Here is a 17203-nt window from a genome sequence, read left to right as displayed (position 1 = left end):
AAATTCATTATTAAATAATGAATTAATAGTAAACTTAGCACGTATTTCTATCATCTCTATCTATCTTTAACTCAAAACAATCTAGTACCAAATATCAATATCCAAATATCAATTACAGGCCAGCTTCCAAAAGTCCTCGAAGTTGGAGGTCGCGTGTGAACCTCTCGCTGTCGACTGCATCGCACCATTTCACACAAAAACTATATTGACCGAGACGATGGTTTTATAAGATACGACACGACTACGACTTTTTAATGTTTTGTTCTGATTCGGTGGTGATTTTAGATGTAATTTGAAGTAGTATATAATGAGAGAGTTTTTAACAACATTGATACCTGTTTCTCTTTTTAAAATTGCTGTCATTTACAAACGCTAATTTAAATACAGGTAAATACTGATAGGTCTATCTGAAAATGTAAGGTTGCATGTATGGTAAATGTGACGATTGCTGTAAAATTTTCAGGTCAGTTATATCAGCTAAAACTTATCCTTTTGGTAATATTTATTTACGAAAATTCAACAAATATCGTTCACATTAAAAGTCACCCGAACCCATTAAATGGATTACTATGGTATCGATGGTAGACAACTCTATATCTTGATTTTTTACCCAAAATAAAACAATGCGTCGGTAAACGATAATTAAAAGTGTGGAGCTTATCTCTTTTCTGTCAGTTTTTTTGTTGAACTTTTTAAAGCATTCCAATTCTCAAATGTTACTAATTGATTATATTTTTTCTATTCGACGAAAACAAACTTCAATTCAAGATAGTGTGTGATTTCTTAGATATTTTATTTGTTTTGAAGAGTCTCATTTTAAGATATAAGAAATTAAGATAGGGAGACATGGGGCATTTTTGAAGATACTGTTGATTTGATTTTTAAATAAACGGTCTTTTGAAGAGATTGTAAGTCGTTGTTTTTCAGAATAGTATAATTGTCAAAATAACCCTAACTACACATTCACTCATGCATAGGTACACATAGAAATGTAAGTAGGTACATAGGTAAACTCTAAGAAATAACTTTCTTCCGAAACACAGTATAATCCTAACCAGGAAAACAAAACTTTTTATAAAAAAAAGGTTCAAACTTCGTGTGTCAATAATTAATGCAGTGTTTTAGTTTCCCTTTCGATATCAGATGAACCATCTAATGCTGGCGAAAATAAACTAATTAAGCTGAATCTTGTTAATAAGGATAAAAGCTAAGCCGAAGGGGCGTGGTCAGTAATCTGGAGAATTTTATTGGAATTTTAATTAAGAATTCTTGTATAAGACAATTTGTTTTTTGTGTTTAGTGTATTCAAAGTAGGTACATTACTGAGATGGAATTTTCAAAAAATAAAAATCGGCAGAAGAGGCTTAATATACTGATTAATAGGCCGTGTAACTTTAAACGTAGATAAGACTTATCAGCTGTAATTAAAAATCAGGAATTCATTGTTTAAAAAAGTTTTTTTATATATAGATTTTATTTATTTTTAGTCCTTAATATCTTATAATATAAACTACAACCACCGAAGGGTTTCAAACACATGAACATTGATAGATATAGAGTGAAATGAAGCATAATAATTTGTATTCAGATAGTATTCTGTAAGTAATCTCTGAGGCTTTGACAATTTTCTCTAATCTTATCCTTATTTCTAAATATTTATTCTATGATAAGCCAGGTTTTCCCCACGTTTGAAATAGTTATTCATATTTGCATAGTTTAGTAATGGTGCAATATTTTGAAATAAATACACCAAATATGATATTGTTTTTTCAATATATTTTCTTACTAGCGGTCCGCCCCGGCTTCGCCCGTGGTACATATTTCGCAATAAAAAGTGGCCTATGTCCTTTCTCTTTAAATTTCTTTAAAAATATCTCTATACCAAATTTCATGCAAATTGGTTCAGTAGTTAAGGCGTGATTGAGTAATAGACAGACAGACAGAGTTACTTTCGCATTTTATAATATTAGTATGGATGTGCTATTTATTAAATAGGTTTGAAGTTGGTGCCGAACACTTAGTATTAAGCCCGTGCACCGACATCAAACCTTTTTAATAAATTATAGCGTAGTAAATAATAATGTCAAATCTTTTTTATTTCTTACTTTTCCGTTTTTGAAGTCGGTTGTTTTTAACGCAGTTATTTTTATAAGTGAATATTAAGCTTTCCGTGCGATTAGAGCTTTTTATGAAAATTAAGCTCTCCGTGTGATTAGAGCTTCTTGTGAAAATTAAGCTCTCCGTGCGATAAGAGCCTTTAATGAAAATTAAGCTCTGCGTGCGATTAGAGATTTTTGTGAAAATTAAGCTCTCCGTGCGATTACAGCTTTTTGTGAAAATTAAGCTTTCCGTTCAATTAGAGCTTTTTGTGAAAATTAAGCTCTCCGTGCGAATAGAGCTTTTTGTGAAAATTAAGCTTTCCGTTCAATTAGAGCTTTTTGTGAAAATTAAGCTCTCCGTGCGATTAGAGCTTTTTGTGCAAATTAAGCTCTCCGTGCGATTAGAGCTTTTTGTGAAAATTAATCTCACCGTGCGATTAGAGCTTTTTGTGAAAATTAAGCTTTCCGTGCGATTAGTTTTTTGTGAAAATTAAGCTCTCCGTGCGATAAGAGCTTTTTTGTGAAAATTTAGCTTTCCGTGCGAATAGAGCTTTTTGTGAAAATTAAGCTCTCCATGCGATTAGACCTTTTGTGAAAATAAGCTCTCCGTGCGATTAGTTTTTTGTGAAAATTAAGCTCTCCATGCGATTAGAGCTTTTTGTGAAAATTAAGCTCTCCATGTGATTAGAGCTTTTTGTGAAAATTAAGCTCTCCGTGCGATTAGAGCTTTTTGTGAAAATTAAGCTTTCCGTGCGATTAGAGCTTAATGAGAAAAATTAAGCTCTCCGTGCGAAGAGAGTTTTTTGTGAAAATTAAGCTTTCCGTGCGATTAGAGCTTAATGAGAAAAATTAAGCTCTCCGTGCGAAGAGAGTTTTTTGTGAAAATAAAGCTCCGTGCGATTAGAGCTTTTTGTGAAAATTAAGCTTTCCGTGCTATATGAGCTTTTTGTGAAAATTAAGCTCTCCATGCGATTAGAGCTTTTTGTGAAAATTAAGCTCTCCGTGCGATTAGAGCTTTTTGTGAAAATTAAGCTCCGTGCGATTAGAGCTTTTAATGAAAATTAAGCTCTCCATGCGATTAGTTTTCAGTGAATATTAAGCTTTCCGTGCGATTAGAGCTTTTTATTAAAATTAAGCTCTCCATGCGATTAGAGCTTTTTGTGAAAATAAGCTCTCCGTGCGATTAGTTTTTTGTGAAAATTAAGCTCTCCATGCGATTAGAGCTTTTTGTGAAAATTAAGCTTTCCGTTTGATTAGAGCTTTTTGTGAAAATTAAGCTCTCCATGCGATTAGAGCTTTTTTGTGAAAATTAAGCTTTCCGTGCGAATAGAGCTTTTTGTGAATATAAAGCTTTCCGTGCGATTAGAGCTTTTTATGAAAATTAAGCTCTCCATGCGATTAGAGCTTTTTTGTGAAAATTAAGCTCTCCGTGCGATTAGAGCTTTTTGTGAAAATTAAGCTTTCCGTGCGATTAGAGCTTTTTGCGAAAATTAAGCTCTCCGTGCGATTAGAGCTTTTTGTGAAAATTAAGCTTTCCGTGCGATTAAAGCTTTTTGTGAAAATTAAGCTCTCCGTGCGATGAGAGTTTTTTTTGTGAAAATTAAGCTCTCCGTGCGATTATAGCTTTTTTGTGAAAATTTAGCTTTCCGTGCGATTAGAGCCTTTAATGAAAATTAAGCTCTCCATGCGATTTTATGCGGTTATTAATTCGGCCGGTATATTTTTTTTATGTATGTACACTGATTACTCCGAGGTTTCTGAACCGATTTACGTGATTCTTTTTTTGTTCGGCGGGATGGTGTCGAATTGGTCCCATAAATTTTTTTTTCGGATAGGTCCAGTAGTTTTTATTTTATGAGCATTTTTGTCTGTACTCGATGACTAAGTTGATATGTAGCAAGTAACTTTGATTCATTTCCCGGTAACCGATTGAGCTGAAATTTTGTATACGTATGTAAATTTGATAGCGATGAAACATTATCATGACATGAAGCTGATTTGATGATGGAATCGGAAGGTGGCCATAGGAACTCAGTAATATATTGACTCAACTTTATCGAGTTTGGGCTCGTTTGATTCGTGTTGAAAAATACACTAAAAAGTATTAAATAAAAATAACTGCGTTAAAAACAACCGACTTCAAAAACGGAAAAGTAAGAAATAAAAAAGATTTGATATTATTAACTACTACTTAATATTTGTACATATTTCGCAATAAAAAGTGGCCTATGTCCTTTCTCGGGTATCAAAATATCTCTACACCAAATTTCATGCAAATTGGTTCAGTAGTAAAGGCGTGATTGAGTAACAGACAGACAGAGTTACTTTCGCATTTATAATACCTATTAGTATGGATTACAATGATATTGAAATTCAAATTCAAAATCGTTTATTCAATCAAACTTAACCTAACCTTAGAGCTGAATACATTTAGGTGGTATAATTGGTAGGTATAATATATTAATTAACAGTATACAATACATTAATCACAAACAATACGCTTAAGAACTAACGTAAGTGACCAAGTTACTTCTTTTATCGAAAGCTACCCAAGCGTATCGAATTTCCTGGCAAGAATAGATATTATATCTACTTGACAAATATTAATAAACCTTAAATTTTTGGAAGAGAACACCTAAAAGGAGAACATCATAGATCTCAAAAGACTTATATGAAATTGGAATGTATCATACTATATTTACAAAATCATAAAGACTTACTTAAAACCGAACAAAAAAGCAATGAATCACAACACAAATTAATATTTACTCAAGTTAATATCCAAGTATTTCAAAGCTTCTAACGAAACATCTAACAAAAAGTTTACATTTTTTTTTTCGAGTTTGAGTTTGAGTTTGAATATGCATTCACGGGTCAACTACAATAGTAGTCTTTGAGATGCCGGCTAATCTCCAATACACCACATTCCTCACATAAGATTTTGAAAAAATCGGAAAAAAAAATTCTTAACGCCGCCCCGGTGTTCCGCAGATTCTTAGAAATTTTGTACATATTAATGCAATAATGGAAATATTTGTGATTCCAAATTCAATGATCGATTGGTATGTTGATTTTTGCATTAGATTTTAATGTTTTGAATAATTTGTATATGTTATTTTTAGTAGTAGTGTGGTTATGATGTGAATAAAGTAGGTAAAAACTTGGTTTCTGCTTTCAAGACTTATTTAGTTTTAATAAATAAAGGTTGACTAGTAATTATTGTCATTTCTTCTTATGTATCGTATCGTAACATAGCATTAGTGTCTTATATCTATACTAATATTATAAAACTGAAGAGTTTGTTTGTTTGTTTGAACGCTGTAATCTCAGGAACTACTGGTCCGATTTGAAAAATTATTTCGGTGTTAGATATAGCCCATTTATCGAGGAAGGCTATATAGGCTATATATCATCACGCTAAGACCAACAGTAGTGGAGCACTGCGGGTAAAACCGCAGGGCACAGCTAGTCAGTTATAACAATACAATTTGCTATAATATATCATTATTAATATCAGTTATACTAAAAAATAATCAATTTTTCATGAATTTTTTTGTGAATAGGTTATATACTCATAATATGATGCCGCCATAAACCCTACACGACTACTCTTCTCAATAAAACTGAAATCATAAAACCAGCGTAAAATCTACATTAGCATATTTAAAAAATAATAGAGACAAATATAACCAAGTCACCATTATTCGAAATGAAATCATTCACGTTACCATTCACGCCGTACCAAAAAAACTGATCCCGTAGCATAATGCTTACCTATGAATAATAAGATCAAATAAAAAACTCGAGTTGGGCACAATCGTGTAAGCATGTAGACAAACCATTATGTAAATACAATGCAACAGTTTCATTCTGTCCGTACGTCGCGCCTTCACAAAAGACATTCTTTTATTTCTCTTGCATTCAACCGAATTACCTTTTAATTTATATGGGACCAGTTCTATAAGTAATCTCGAAGGATAATATTATTCAAATAGCGTGGAAAATGATATAATAACAATTCTAGCAGTGATGTTTATTATGAATACAATTGAAGGGTTTGGACCAATTTTTGGATTAATATACCGAATTGTTGTATCCTCGACCTGTAGGTTGTCCCTGTACCCATTGAGACACGACTGCCCTAATAAAAACGAATAAACAAACATCAAAATTCGTCGCACCCTTAAGTATGAAGTTAATAATCTAAATTACTCCAATCGAACAACATTCAAAGAATTCTTTGATCCAATTTTTAAATTCAATACGTGGATGATTGGTGATTATAGTAAATGAGAGACTTCTCCATAGCAACGCCTTTCTCACAGCGAGAGTCGACCTTCACCTTGTGCTAACGGCTTCGTCTGCTAAAGCACAAATTGTTGACTTTTCAAAGGCCTCTGATAACGTACATTAATTCATACAGCCCTCATACAGCACGGCTTTTGCTCATATCGATATAAATTATTCCAAACGAAAAAGGCAATGTAAATGTAAATGTTCCAATGCTTCGATTTAAATAAATATAATGTTGAGACATGTCGAATATGTGGGGTTATACAAGGTAAAGTTTTAGGGCATTTACTTTATAAGGTGACCCTTTCAAGGGCGCTTTTTATTCTGTTCGTTGAAGTTGTTTACAAGGTTTTGTTCGTAATCGAATCACTATTGAATGTTGTTGAGGGGAAATCGGTTGGAAACGATAGCAGCTTTACCTAGAACATGAGATACGCCACGCTAATGGGCATGATATTTATCTTAACGTATTATAATAAATCTTATTGTTATTAATAAATCCTTTAGATATTTAGTTTATTTTCTAGATAGTGTTTATGTGATCAATGTTTTGTCTGCTATGATTTAATTTTATAAACTGAATTTAAATGTTTGTTGTTAAAATAAATTGTAGAATATTTAATAGCGTCAATTATTTTAAAATATTGTGTTACACATTATTAGATCTGTTCAAATAACTGTTCTAACATGGCTTTGAAAAATTAACATAATACAAACACAAATTACCCTTGAAAATAGTTTAGATAATAAGTAACATTATTCGAGGGGCTTTAACAATAACTTCGGAGACGTCAAGTGGGATCGTCAAACCAATAATATAAGATAACATAAGGGTAGTTTTTTCAATGAATATTCTATTGGATGATTATCATAATCGTATGACAACCTGTGAACGAGGCACGCCCGTGTCGAAACTAATAAAAATGCAAACATAACATTGAAAATTAAATAAAAAACATACAAAAAGCTTGTTGAGACGATGCATTATCTAAATAGCTTGCATAATATATCTAATGTTGTGTTTCGTTACATTTATTATGTTTGTTATCGTTGTTCGTAATTGAATTTGTGTTGGAATAATCTTCAATTAATTTTTGTTTATCGTAATAAATAAAGATAATCTTAATGTTATAATTAAAAGTGTCGCTTCTGCACACTTTTGTGGAAGGATATAATTTATGGTTGCATTTAAATTTTTCGTACCTTACAGAATACGGTCTGGTTTTAGGTGGTCTTCGCAATCAAGGATTTGGGTACTGCTTCAAAATTTAGAAATATATGTTAATAAATTTTAATAAAACTAAACAGTTTTTTAATAATTTTGTAAGGTTAGTTCTTTTTATTAATCCTATTTTGTCATATTCGATGAAGTGGATTTAATTAGAAAAGTTTCAATGAAAACTTAACTATGACCAAGATTGCCTATTAATAAACAGCAGTAAATTTATAGCCTAGACAAAGATAGCTTTGATACCTAGTACAAACAATACACATGCACATCAAGCTCAAAGATATGAGAATTAAAATCCTAATTTAATTAATTAATCCTAATACCTAATGTTGTACGTGTTAAATAATTTTTGTACTGAACCTCTTAAAAAATAATACAATTATGGATAGCCGATTTATCAGTGGGAGGCCACACACCTCTGCAAACAATTCTGAGGTCCTTAACTTTTTCATTGTTTTGTTAGCGGTTGCATTAGAGGCTAAACGGCTTTATTCCAATTTTTGTGACCCTAAAATTGAATATTTATTGTATCGATCATTGAATGTTTTCAACATTACGGCGTATTTGATGCGACGTACAGTTCACTTTATTTTAAGTTGTCGAAGGTCCAATGCACGAATGAACCCGACGTATAAACAATTTATTTATTGTTATAACTTATTTCATTTCGTAAAGACACCTTTATAATGTTGTATGCATACAACGCCTTTAAAAATTGCCGTGATATAGATTATTATTAACAAGTAATAACCAATAAGGTTTAATAACATAAAACCAAAACCTCTTTTAAAAATATTAACCTGACAAAAGCTTTTTTTTGGCGTATGTTTTGACATCTCTGATTCAGTCACATTTTTGGCATTTTTGTATAAATTTTAGTGAGTAATTAATTTTTTGAAGTTATATCAACAAATTATTCAGTAATATTTCAATTGAGAACAGTATGTTTAATATTACTCAAAGTCCAATAGGGACCCAACAATATGAATCAAATACTAATACAACAGACGATTCTGTTGAGAATATCATAAAAAAATATACTCGAGCGGGGAGAAAAAATGTGCGGAATAGCAATGATAATATTTATGGTGCTCAATATAATTCTACATTACACAATTACCAATGTGCAAACGAGAGACAAGATCAATACATTCAAAATACCGATGAAAATATCACGAACCATAATTTATTCAATTTCATTAAAAAATATTGCCGTAGAGAGATTCAGAAAGAAATAAGATCAAAATTATCCGAGAATAATGTACAGGATGCAATTTTCAATAACAGGTTTGATAATCAAAACAAACCATCTAACAACCAAAAAGAAAGTTCTGACAAAGCGACCTATTGTCGTCCGATAACAGATTTGTATAATCATGACTTTATTTACAAGACATTAGAAAAAAATGCAAGACTAACACGGTTAGCGAAAAAGTTAGTTGCAGCTCATCATAAGCATACACAAAACGAGGCTTGGAATAATTTCATAAATGAATTGAAGAATAAACATGCTCACAAGAAAGAACAACGAATATTAACATCAAATAGTGGTAAGATACCCGTTGAAAGAAGTATTTTGAATTATGATCCCGATTTTTCACAATTTATAGATGATTGCTGTAGAACAAGATACAAAAATTCCAATGCAAGTGATCATATTCATATCGAAAATAATGATACCCAAGTAAACCAAATACATAATAAAGAAGAATCGAATACAAATAAATATGGTCGAGACCAATTTTGCTATTCCACTATGTCTTTAGGACGGCTTAACACATTACAAAAAGAAAAAGAAAGTGTTGCACATATTAATGCTTTTGAAAATCATTCTACCAACAATATTATTACAGTTAACGAAGACTTGGAGACATATTACACAGACAAATTAAACCAGTCTTATAATGATCAATTGCTACTAAATAGTAATAACAGTCCACTGTCTTATAGTTTAAAAAACACTCCGGTGCATACTTATAAAAATGAATTTTTATCAAGCATTTTCACTGAAAAGAAAGACTGTGCCACAGAAATAAAACAAGATCTTAACACATATAAAAAATGTACAAACTTAATTGAGACTTGTACGTCAAAGCAATCGGTAGAACTTACTCAAAATCATATGAAAGAAGTTTCATTACGACACATAGAAGATAAACTAGAGACACTAATCGATGCGATTAACAATTTTATGAAAGAATTGAAAGCAAAAAATAAATCGAGAAATCGTCATAGTGCATGCATAAATCTGATCTGTAAAGAGTGTCATAATGTCAAAACTGAACTTGTTAAAAAATACAACGATGATGTCTTTGATGGGGAAAAATATAACAGTTCCGATAGTGCAATACCTGTAAATGATATTAATTCATCTCTGGAACAATGTAGTAATAATTCTGATATCACAAAAATCAACCAAATTTTTACAAAACATTTGGGAGATGATAAAAGAGTAAACGTTAATAAAACATGCGCCGTTCAAATCGCATTTGAAGTCCCCACTAGAGAACGATCAACTGAAATAACCAAGTCTCTATCAAAGACGTGGAAAAATATTGATGAAAAAGTTGAGGAAATAATTGTTCCAGACATTGATGAAAATATACATAATAATAATATGACAATAGCTGTTAACACGGATCCACTCAGCTTTTTAGCACTTCTAAGAATATCAACTGAAGCTATGAAACGTATTTTATCATACATGCCTAATTTCGACTATTACTACTATCTTTCTAGGTTACAATTTCCTCAATTGCCAAAATGTATTGAGCGTCAATACATATGCAATATTTGTGGAGCGCATTTTAAGAGACCATCTGATCTTAATGATCATATTCAAGACCATGATTTAGGGGAAACGAAGTAAGTATAATAACGTATAACAAGGTTGATTAAAAAGACATGCGAATAAAAATGCGAAATGATTTATGGAGTAATAATACATTGTTTCCTGTTCATATTGATTATCAGATTGATATGTCAATGTAGTTAAAGTAATTATGTAAATGCGTACATACGAAATACATTACCAGGAACGGGTATCAGGAAAAATTGTTAGAGGAAAACGAGTGCATATTTCCGTTCAATTAAGCGACCATTGCTTTTAAAATATATAAAGTAGATTGCGTTTTATTCTCCTGAAGAGAATCCCTTTTTTCAGAAAATCACTAGTGGATTCAAAAAAATAGTCTCAAAATCTTCTATTTGATTTTAATTTGAAAATATTTGTCTTCCAGGAACTGCTGTGTGTGCCGTCAAGTCCTGGAAAAGCTGGGTCGGACGTCTTGTCTCTTCAGCTGTCGGTACTGTGGTCAATGCTTCACCAGGGCCTACTGCTGCGAGCTACACCAAGACACCTGCGCTAAACGCCTGGGAAAGGTCCATGATGTAGCTTCGGATCTACTCTTATTGAGATAGCAATAGTGGAATGTAATTATCTAAATTGTTAGTTATCTGTGCTAGTTCGGTGTAACGTTTGAAATGTCTGTTTGTAGTAATAAATATCAGGAAACTAATATGCTGTTTCATTTTTGCCCTCTTAATATTGTGTTGTCTTTTTGCTTCATGTATGCGAATTTTATTTTTATGAACCACAATAAACGATATAATTTAATACAGTTCTCCACTACAGTTAATTAATGAGGTACCAAAAACATTAAATTTGGACGTCTTTATGTGTTATTATGATTGCAAGTAGCAATCAAATTATAATTAGGTGCAGAAATGTTTTTATTTCAAGATAAATACGTTTTAAGCGTGAAAGAGCTAAGCTTATTGATGCTTTGTCATCCGTCGACATTATTTGGACACAATTTGTGTCCGTTTTTTATATCGCTGGACACAACTCGGGATAATAAGGGATAGAGGTATTGTCATTGGTCCTTTGTGGTCGCCGACTCGCATCAATCATGGTACGTCAGTGGGCCTGTACGACCACGTATCAGCTAAGGCTGGTTATGGACGAACGGGACATCTATTTTATGTTATTTTAGTGTTTTTTTTACCGTAAAGTATGATTACCACGATTTTTATGATACTAGATATCGATGAGAATGAATGGTGCAGAAGAAATATATGCTACCCATTTCTTGAAAATACAAGATACCTACAATCTACATAATCTGCTTTACAATTAGGTTTAGTTGTGAACATATTCATGATAATACGAGTCAGCTTATGTTTAAGCGATTCAACGTATGTTTTCGTTACTCAACGTAATTTACTGTGATGATTTAAACAGAGCTTACAAACATCGTGTGTGTTCGAAAGAGCAGCAAATGATAAACGTTCCCTGTGATGGTATTCGACCGCCCTTACCACGCCACCCTTAGCTATTATACAGTAATAGGCGTAAAATTGATACATCTCAATACTCGGGCATACGTTTCGGGTAATTACCTTAGGTTTGGTGGAGCGAAATGATTCTATCAGAATTGCAAACATCAGGCAGGACGGGCATGTGTTTTTTTCTTGTTTTGTTGACATTTGTTTGTAGAATGAGCTTTAATTGTATGGTTTTGAATATGGAAGGCATATTCAAGGAAATTTCATCATTTTTTTCTAAGGAATTTTCTTGTTTCTATTAAATTAAATTAAAGTATGTTACAGGTTTCTATAAAAGGATCCCTACAAGCAACAATTACATTATTTCTTCTTCCTACTGGGACAATTTCTCCTACGTCAGGAGCAACGAATATTATTTACTAAATATATTTCTTAAACAATAAACGGAACTCACAACAGTTAAATATTAGGCAAGCAGAAAAGATCGCATTTGTACAAGTGAAAATGTCAGTATTGTAACGTGGGAAGGCATTGATGAAAATGCAAAACGACAATTGATTTCTAACATTGCTTTTTTCATTGTTTTCTCTCGCTGTCTCAGAGAATTTGTCCAATTATAGATAAATAATCGTAATGCATATCGTTAATATTGTGATGTTTAAAGCGATATGTTGTTAATATTTTAGGTTCTGCAAAATAGGTTAAGGAAAAATAGATTAATAGTTAATTTAGTAGATACACAATAGGTGAACACACACCACACCATACCTTTCTAGTCATTTCAGAAAAATACAAAATATTATAAGAACTAAGTTTGAAATATTGAAAGGGTCTGTAGGTAATTTTAACCCATTGACCACCGTAAGCCCCGATCGGGGCGCGACACAATAGATTTTCTATTGTGTCTGTGATTCCGAGGACTGATGGATTAACTATAGCCTTTATCCATTTATAAATTTAACGTAATACCTAATCTTTTTGGGTATTTAAAGTTTAAACCTAAAGAAACTACTTATAGTTATTTTTTTGGATTAAAATATGTACCAGTATTTGCATTGTTTCTAAGCAAAATTTTCCCCAATTTTTTGCGTAAAAACCAGTCCAAATGTAGAATAATTTGAAATTATTTGTCAAGCGTTTTCAGGCCAGGTACCGTTAAACTAATATTGGTATCTGGGAATTAACCGTGAAATTAACTATTAGAACCAATAGATTATTTTATCTGTTTTTTCTTGTACGTTATTTTTACGTTTAATCTCATTTGGGGACCTTGAAGTTGGACATAGCTATGAATTATCCTATTTTATGGATGCTTATAGTTGATCGAATTTAGTGGAATTGTAAAGCGAAATACACGTGTATATAGCCTGTGACTAAAGTTTGTAAGACAAGGAAATAATATTGTTAAAAAATGTACTTCTCATTTATTTCAAGTCTCGATTGCTGTAACGATTCTTTATAGCTTGTTACTTCATTTTTGGAGTTATTTCTTAGGCTCGTTGAGACTTGAGAGTAAAATTTCAAGGTCGCGTCATGGCAGTGCCGTCAAGTCGCGACGATTTTGGTATCTTTGAATGTTGCCAAAAAAGTTTCACTTCTGACACGTGTGCTCGGCACACGCTTTTTTTGTGAAATGTCTTTCTTACTTTTGTTTTTCCAAATTAATGCAAATCATCATTGGTTTCAAATCATCTGTTTATTTACAAAATGCAGCTGTCTATCTTCTATATTATAACTGCGAAATAGATAAGAGAACCATAGAATCACAGTTTTTTTTTTGTTTGTTGATTTTTTTTTGAGCACCTTGCGTCGGGGTGGGCTTATCAATCGTTATCACAGTATAATGGCTGATAACACATCCTTAGATTAATATAACAAATTGTAAATCAGCCGGAAACGCGTGCCCCTTGTTTGTGAGCTCCTGAACGAGATAATTGTAAAAAAAATGTGATATCACTATTTTATTTACGATAAACTTGTAGAAACGTTTTTTTGTTATTTTTTAACAATACATGGTTTGGGGGATTTTTTTTAAATAAATTCATCTTCAAATTAACTTTATTTATTGAGTCTATGAAACATAGATGATGGGTGCTAGTAACATATGTAGTTTCTAATTTCTTACACATTTTGCTCGTAGTTGAGCGAGCTTAATAAAGCTTTAAGAAAATGGCCTATTTCCTAATAGAATACAGAAGACTAGTCTTCAGTAGGTGGTTTGTGCCACCAGTTGTACAAAATCATGATTGTAGTTAAAGATAAAATTGTTAGAAAGTTCTCTATATTTTTTTAAAACTTCTATTCTTCTTCTAGTTTCGCGTTGTCACGGCATCACGTGTGAACGGCTGAACCGATTTCGATAATTCTTTTTTTAAATATTTGTGGAAGTCCAAGGATGGTTCTTATGTAGAGAAAACGTAAATATGTACCACGGGCAAAGCCGGGGCGGACCGCTAGTATTTAATAAAAACTCTAATACATGCATTTTAAACTTTGTCATATAACATTGAGTACATAATACTTACTAATTGATTCACTTTGTTCTTTCTTAATCATGATTCGCGTTAACAAAGATGACTTATTAGTTTGAAAGTCGACAAGAAAAGATATATTTTGCTGGATTACGTGTTGACTGCTGACTAGATTTTCCCATTTAATTATCGATACATTTTAATTAGAGTTTAATTAAGATCCGTATTTATTGTTATTTATGAAGCTGCTTACAATAAAAATATACTTTGTTTTCTATAACAAACCGCAGGTACTATTTCAAATATTTTCGAAACCTTTAAACTATAGAAGGTATGTTATTACATGATGGTGCCCCAATTTTATTTCACCAAAATCTTCTGACCACCAAGACCAAGACTCTTCACTTCACCAAGACTTCCAACTTCCAATGCAGAGTTGCTCTATCTTCATATTTAGTTTTATTTAGCCACCACAGATTATCGAAATTTCTCATTTACGAACAGGAAATTGTATGAAACCCAATGATATTCTAATTAATAAAATATCATTGATGAAATTTGATACTTACATTTAAAAGATCTAGAGATACCTACCACTTATTAATAATTATTAATTACCTATTTAATAAATTATCGCCATCCAAAACTAGTGATTGAGTATATAATTACCTAATCCATACTAATATTATAAATGCGAAAGTAACTCTGTCTGTCTGTCTGTTACTCAATCACGCCTAAACTACTGAACCAATTTGCATGAAATTTGGTATGGAGATATTTTGATACCCGAGAAAGGACATAGACTACCTTTTATTGCGAAATATGTACCACGGGCGAAGCCGGGGCGGACCTCTAGTATTACATATTATGTTTAAAATACTAGCAGTCTGTCTCGCCTACGGCCTACGTCTGTGGTACATAATATATAGGCCTATTTATAGCGCTCATTGGATCATGTCCCTGGTTCCTCAGATTAGAGCGTTCAAATGAATTCTTCACTGAATAATATGATTAGTTATATCTAGATTGTAGCTACGATTCGGATAAAAAGACAAGTCATAACAAGTAGAGAGACTTCCGTCGGATCAATGTAGTGAGTCAGAAGCGCGGATGTCACATTATCAGGGCTGCCGACAAACGGAATAAGACGGGAAGTGGAATATTTTTTCTAGTTATGACGTCAATTATTGTGTATTGAAGGTTATTTTTTTGAGTAGTGAGTAAGTTAAATCATTGTTCATAAATTGTAACCGTTACTCGGTTAAAATCGTTTATTGTAGAAATCAAAACGCAAGATTAAAATTGGGAAGTTTTATTTTAACAATAGATAGATTACTTTTTGGTAGAGATGTAATAAATTCTCGGGCTTATTATTATTTATTTATTTATTAGTCTATATACATACTGTTAATATGTCCTACCTCATTATTTTTCATGAATCCTAGAGGAATGGGCTACAAGTTATCTCAAATTAATCTATACTTACTAATATTATAAAGCTGATGAGTTTGTTTGTTTGTTTGTTTGTTTGAACGCGCTAATCTCGGGAACTACTGGTCCGATTTCCAAAATTCTTTCGGTGTTAGATAGCCCATTTATCGAGGAAGGTTATAGGCTATATATCATCACGCTACGACCAACAGGAGTGGAGCCACGGGGGTGAAACCGCGCGGAGCAGCTAGTTTTATATAAAAATACTTACATTTCATTTTTTGTATCTATGTTATAATACTAGTTCCTCTGCATTGAAACCTTAAATTAAAAGTTCTACGATGATAGATGTGACTCAGGGCTCGACTAAAAAGTTTTATTCTCGTTTTTTGCGCAATCGTCAACCCTAAAGTGAATTACTTTGCATAATTCAGTTCGTCTACTCCGAGAATTGGAGTTTTGGCGAATTATATTTCCCATTGTTGGAATAGCTGTTTGATGCCAAGTCTGCTGATTATGGTGATAGGCATAAGTAGTGAAATTACGATGAAGTTTTTATTGAAGGATAAATAATTCCAGTAAGATTTCTATCGTAACATTTCTGGATGTTATAGCGAATAAATTAAATTTTATGTTTACCGTTTATATAAATAATATAATTAATGTATCTAATACATATCTATTTTCTTGCGTTTTAGGGCGGCCGCACATTGCAAGAATATTTCTGACAGAAAATGAAATAAATTTTTTCAAAATCAAATTTCAGACGATTTTAAGACAAAATCAAAAACGTTGATAGAAAATTTTTCCTTGCCTTTATATGCGAAAAACATTATTCATAAATAACGTAAAAATTCCTCTAGACTATGTTCAATAAGCCAAATGGTGACCCATCCAAATCCTCGGCGCGCTCACAGCCGCTTCACCGACCGGCGCCAGCGCACGCATTTCCGCGCTAACGGAAACGAAGCAAATGCAACGACGCATATGCAATGTAACTATTTAAGTTTATTGTGCCTATTTATGGGTATATTCCATTTTGATGACGTCACACGGATATAGTATATTTATAACCTCAGATTAATAAAATTATTGTTCTGAGTTTGTAATAAGATAGACGGAGGTTCTCAAACTGTTTCGTATTTTTTAAGATTATGCTTGATATATGATTATGTCCATAATTTTTCAATTAAAATTCAAATTAAAAAAAAAAAGTAAAATTCCAATTGGAAACGTTAAGTTTGATATTATAATATAAGAAAATTTCACATAACAGCTCCTTCAGAAATTAGTACAGTATAAAATAAAGTTTTAACGAGCTATAATGGCAAAATCTCAACGTATATATTTGGTAGAGCCTTATCGAGAGTCTTAATAAATCTTAATCTTAA

At 32.1% G+C, this 17203-nt stretch overlaps 2 protein-coding genes across 7 annotated transcripts in view; one reads left to right on the top strand and one right to left on the bottom strand.

Moving 5' to 3' along the window:
- The window catches only part of LOC149901505 (uncharacterized), a 251564-nt gene that overhangs the window by 16867 nt on the left and 217494 nt on the right, over positions 1-17203 (bottom strand). The window lies entirely within an intron of this gene.
- LOC149901513 (uncharacterized) lies at positions 9380-11043 on the top strand. Its single transcript, XM_090111120.1, has 2 exons — positions 9380-10488; positions 10863-11043. The coding sequence occupies exons 1-2, from the start codon at positions 9380-9382 to the stop codon at positions 11041-11043; spliced, it is 1290 nt and encodes a 429-aa protein (XP_089967246.1).

The sequence above is a fragment of the Colias eurytheme genome, chromosome 16 (assembly GCF_061535395.1).
Source record: "Colias eurytheme isolate Ceu_HAF_F1 chromosome 16, ilColEury1 Martin Lab GWU primary, whole genome shotgun sequence".
In the NCBI taxonomy this organism is placed as follows: Eukaryota; Metazoa; Arthropoda; class Insecta; order Lepidoptera; family Pieridae; genus Colias; species Colias eurytheme.
The sequence above is the reverse complement of the archived record's forward strand: the minus strand, read 5'-3'. Positions and strand labels throughout refer to the sequence as shown.

Coding starts and splice junctions, on each gene's coding strand:
- LOC149901513 (XM_090111120.1), top strand. CDS start 9,380: ATGTCTTTAGGACGGCTTAACACATTACAAAAAGAAAAAGAAAGTGTT. Junction 10,489..10,862: donor CATGATTTAGGGGAAACGAA/GTAAGTATAATA, acceptor TTTGTCTTCCAG/GAACTGCTGTGTGTGCCGTC.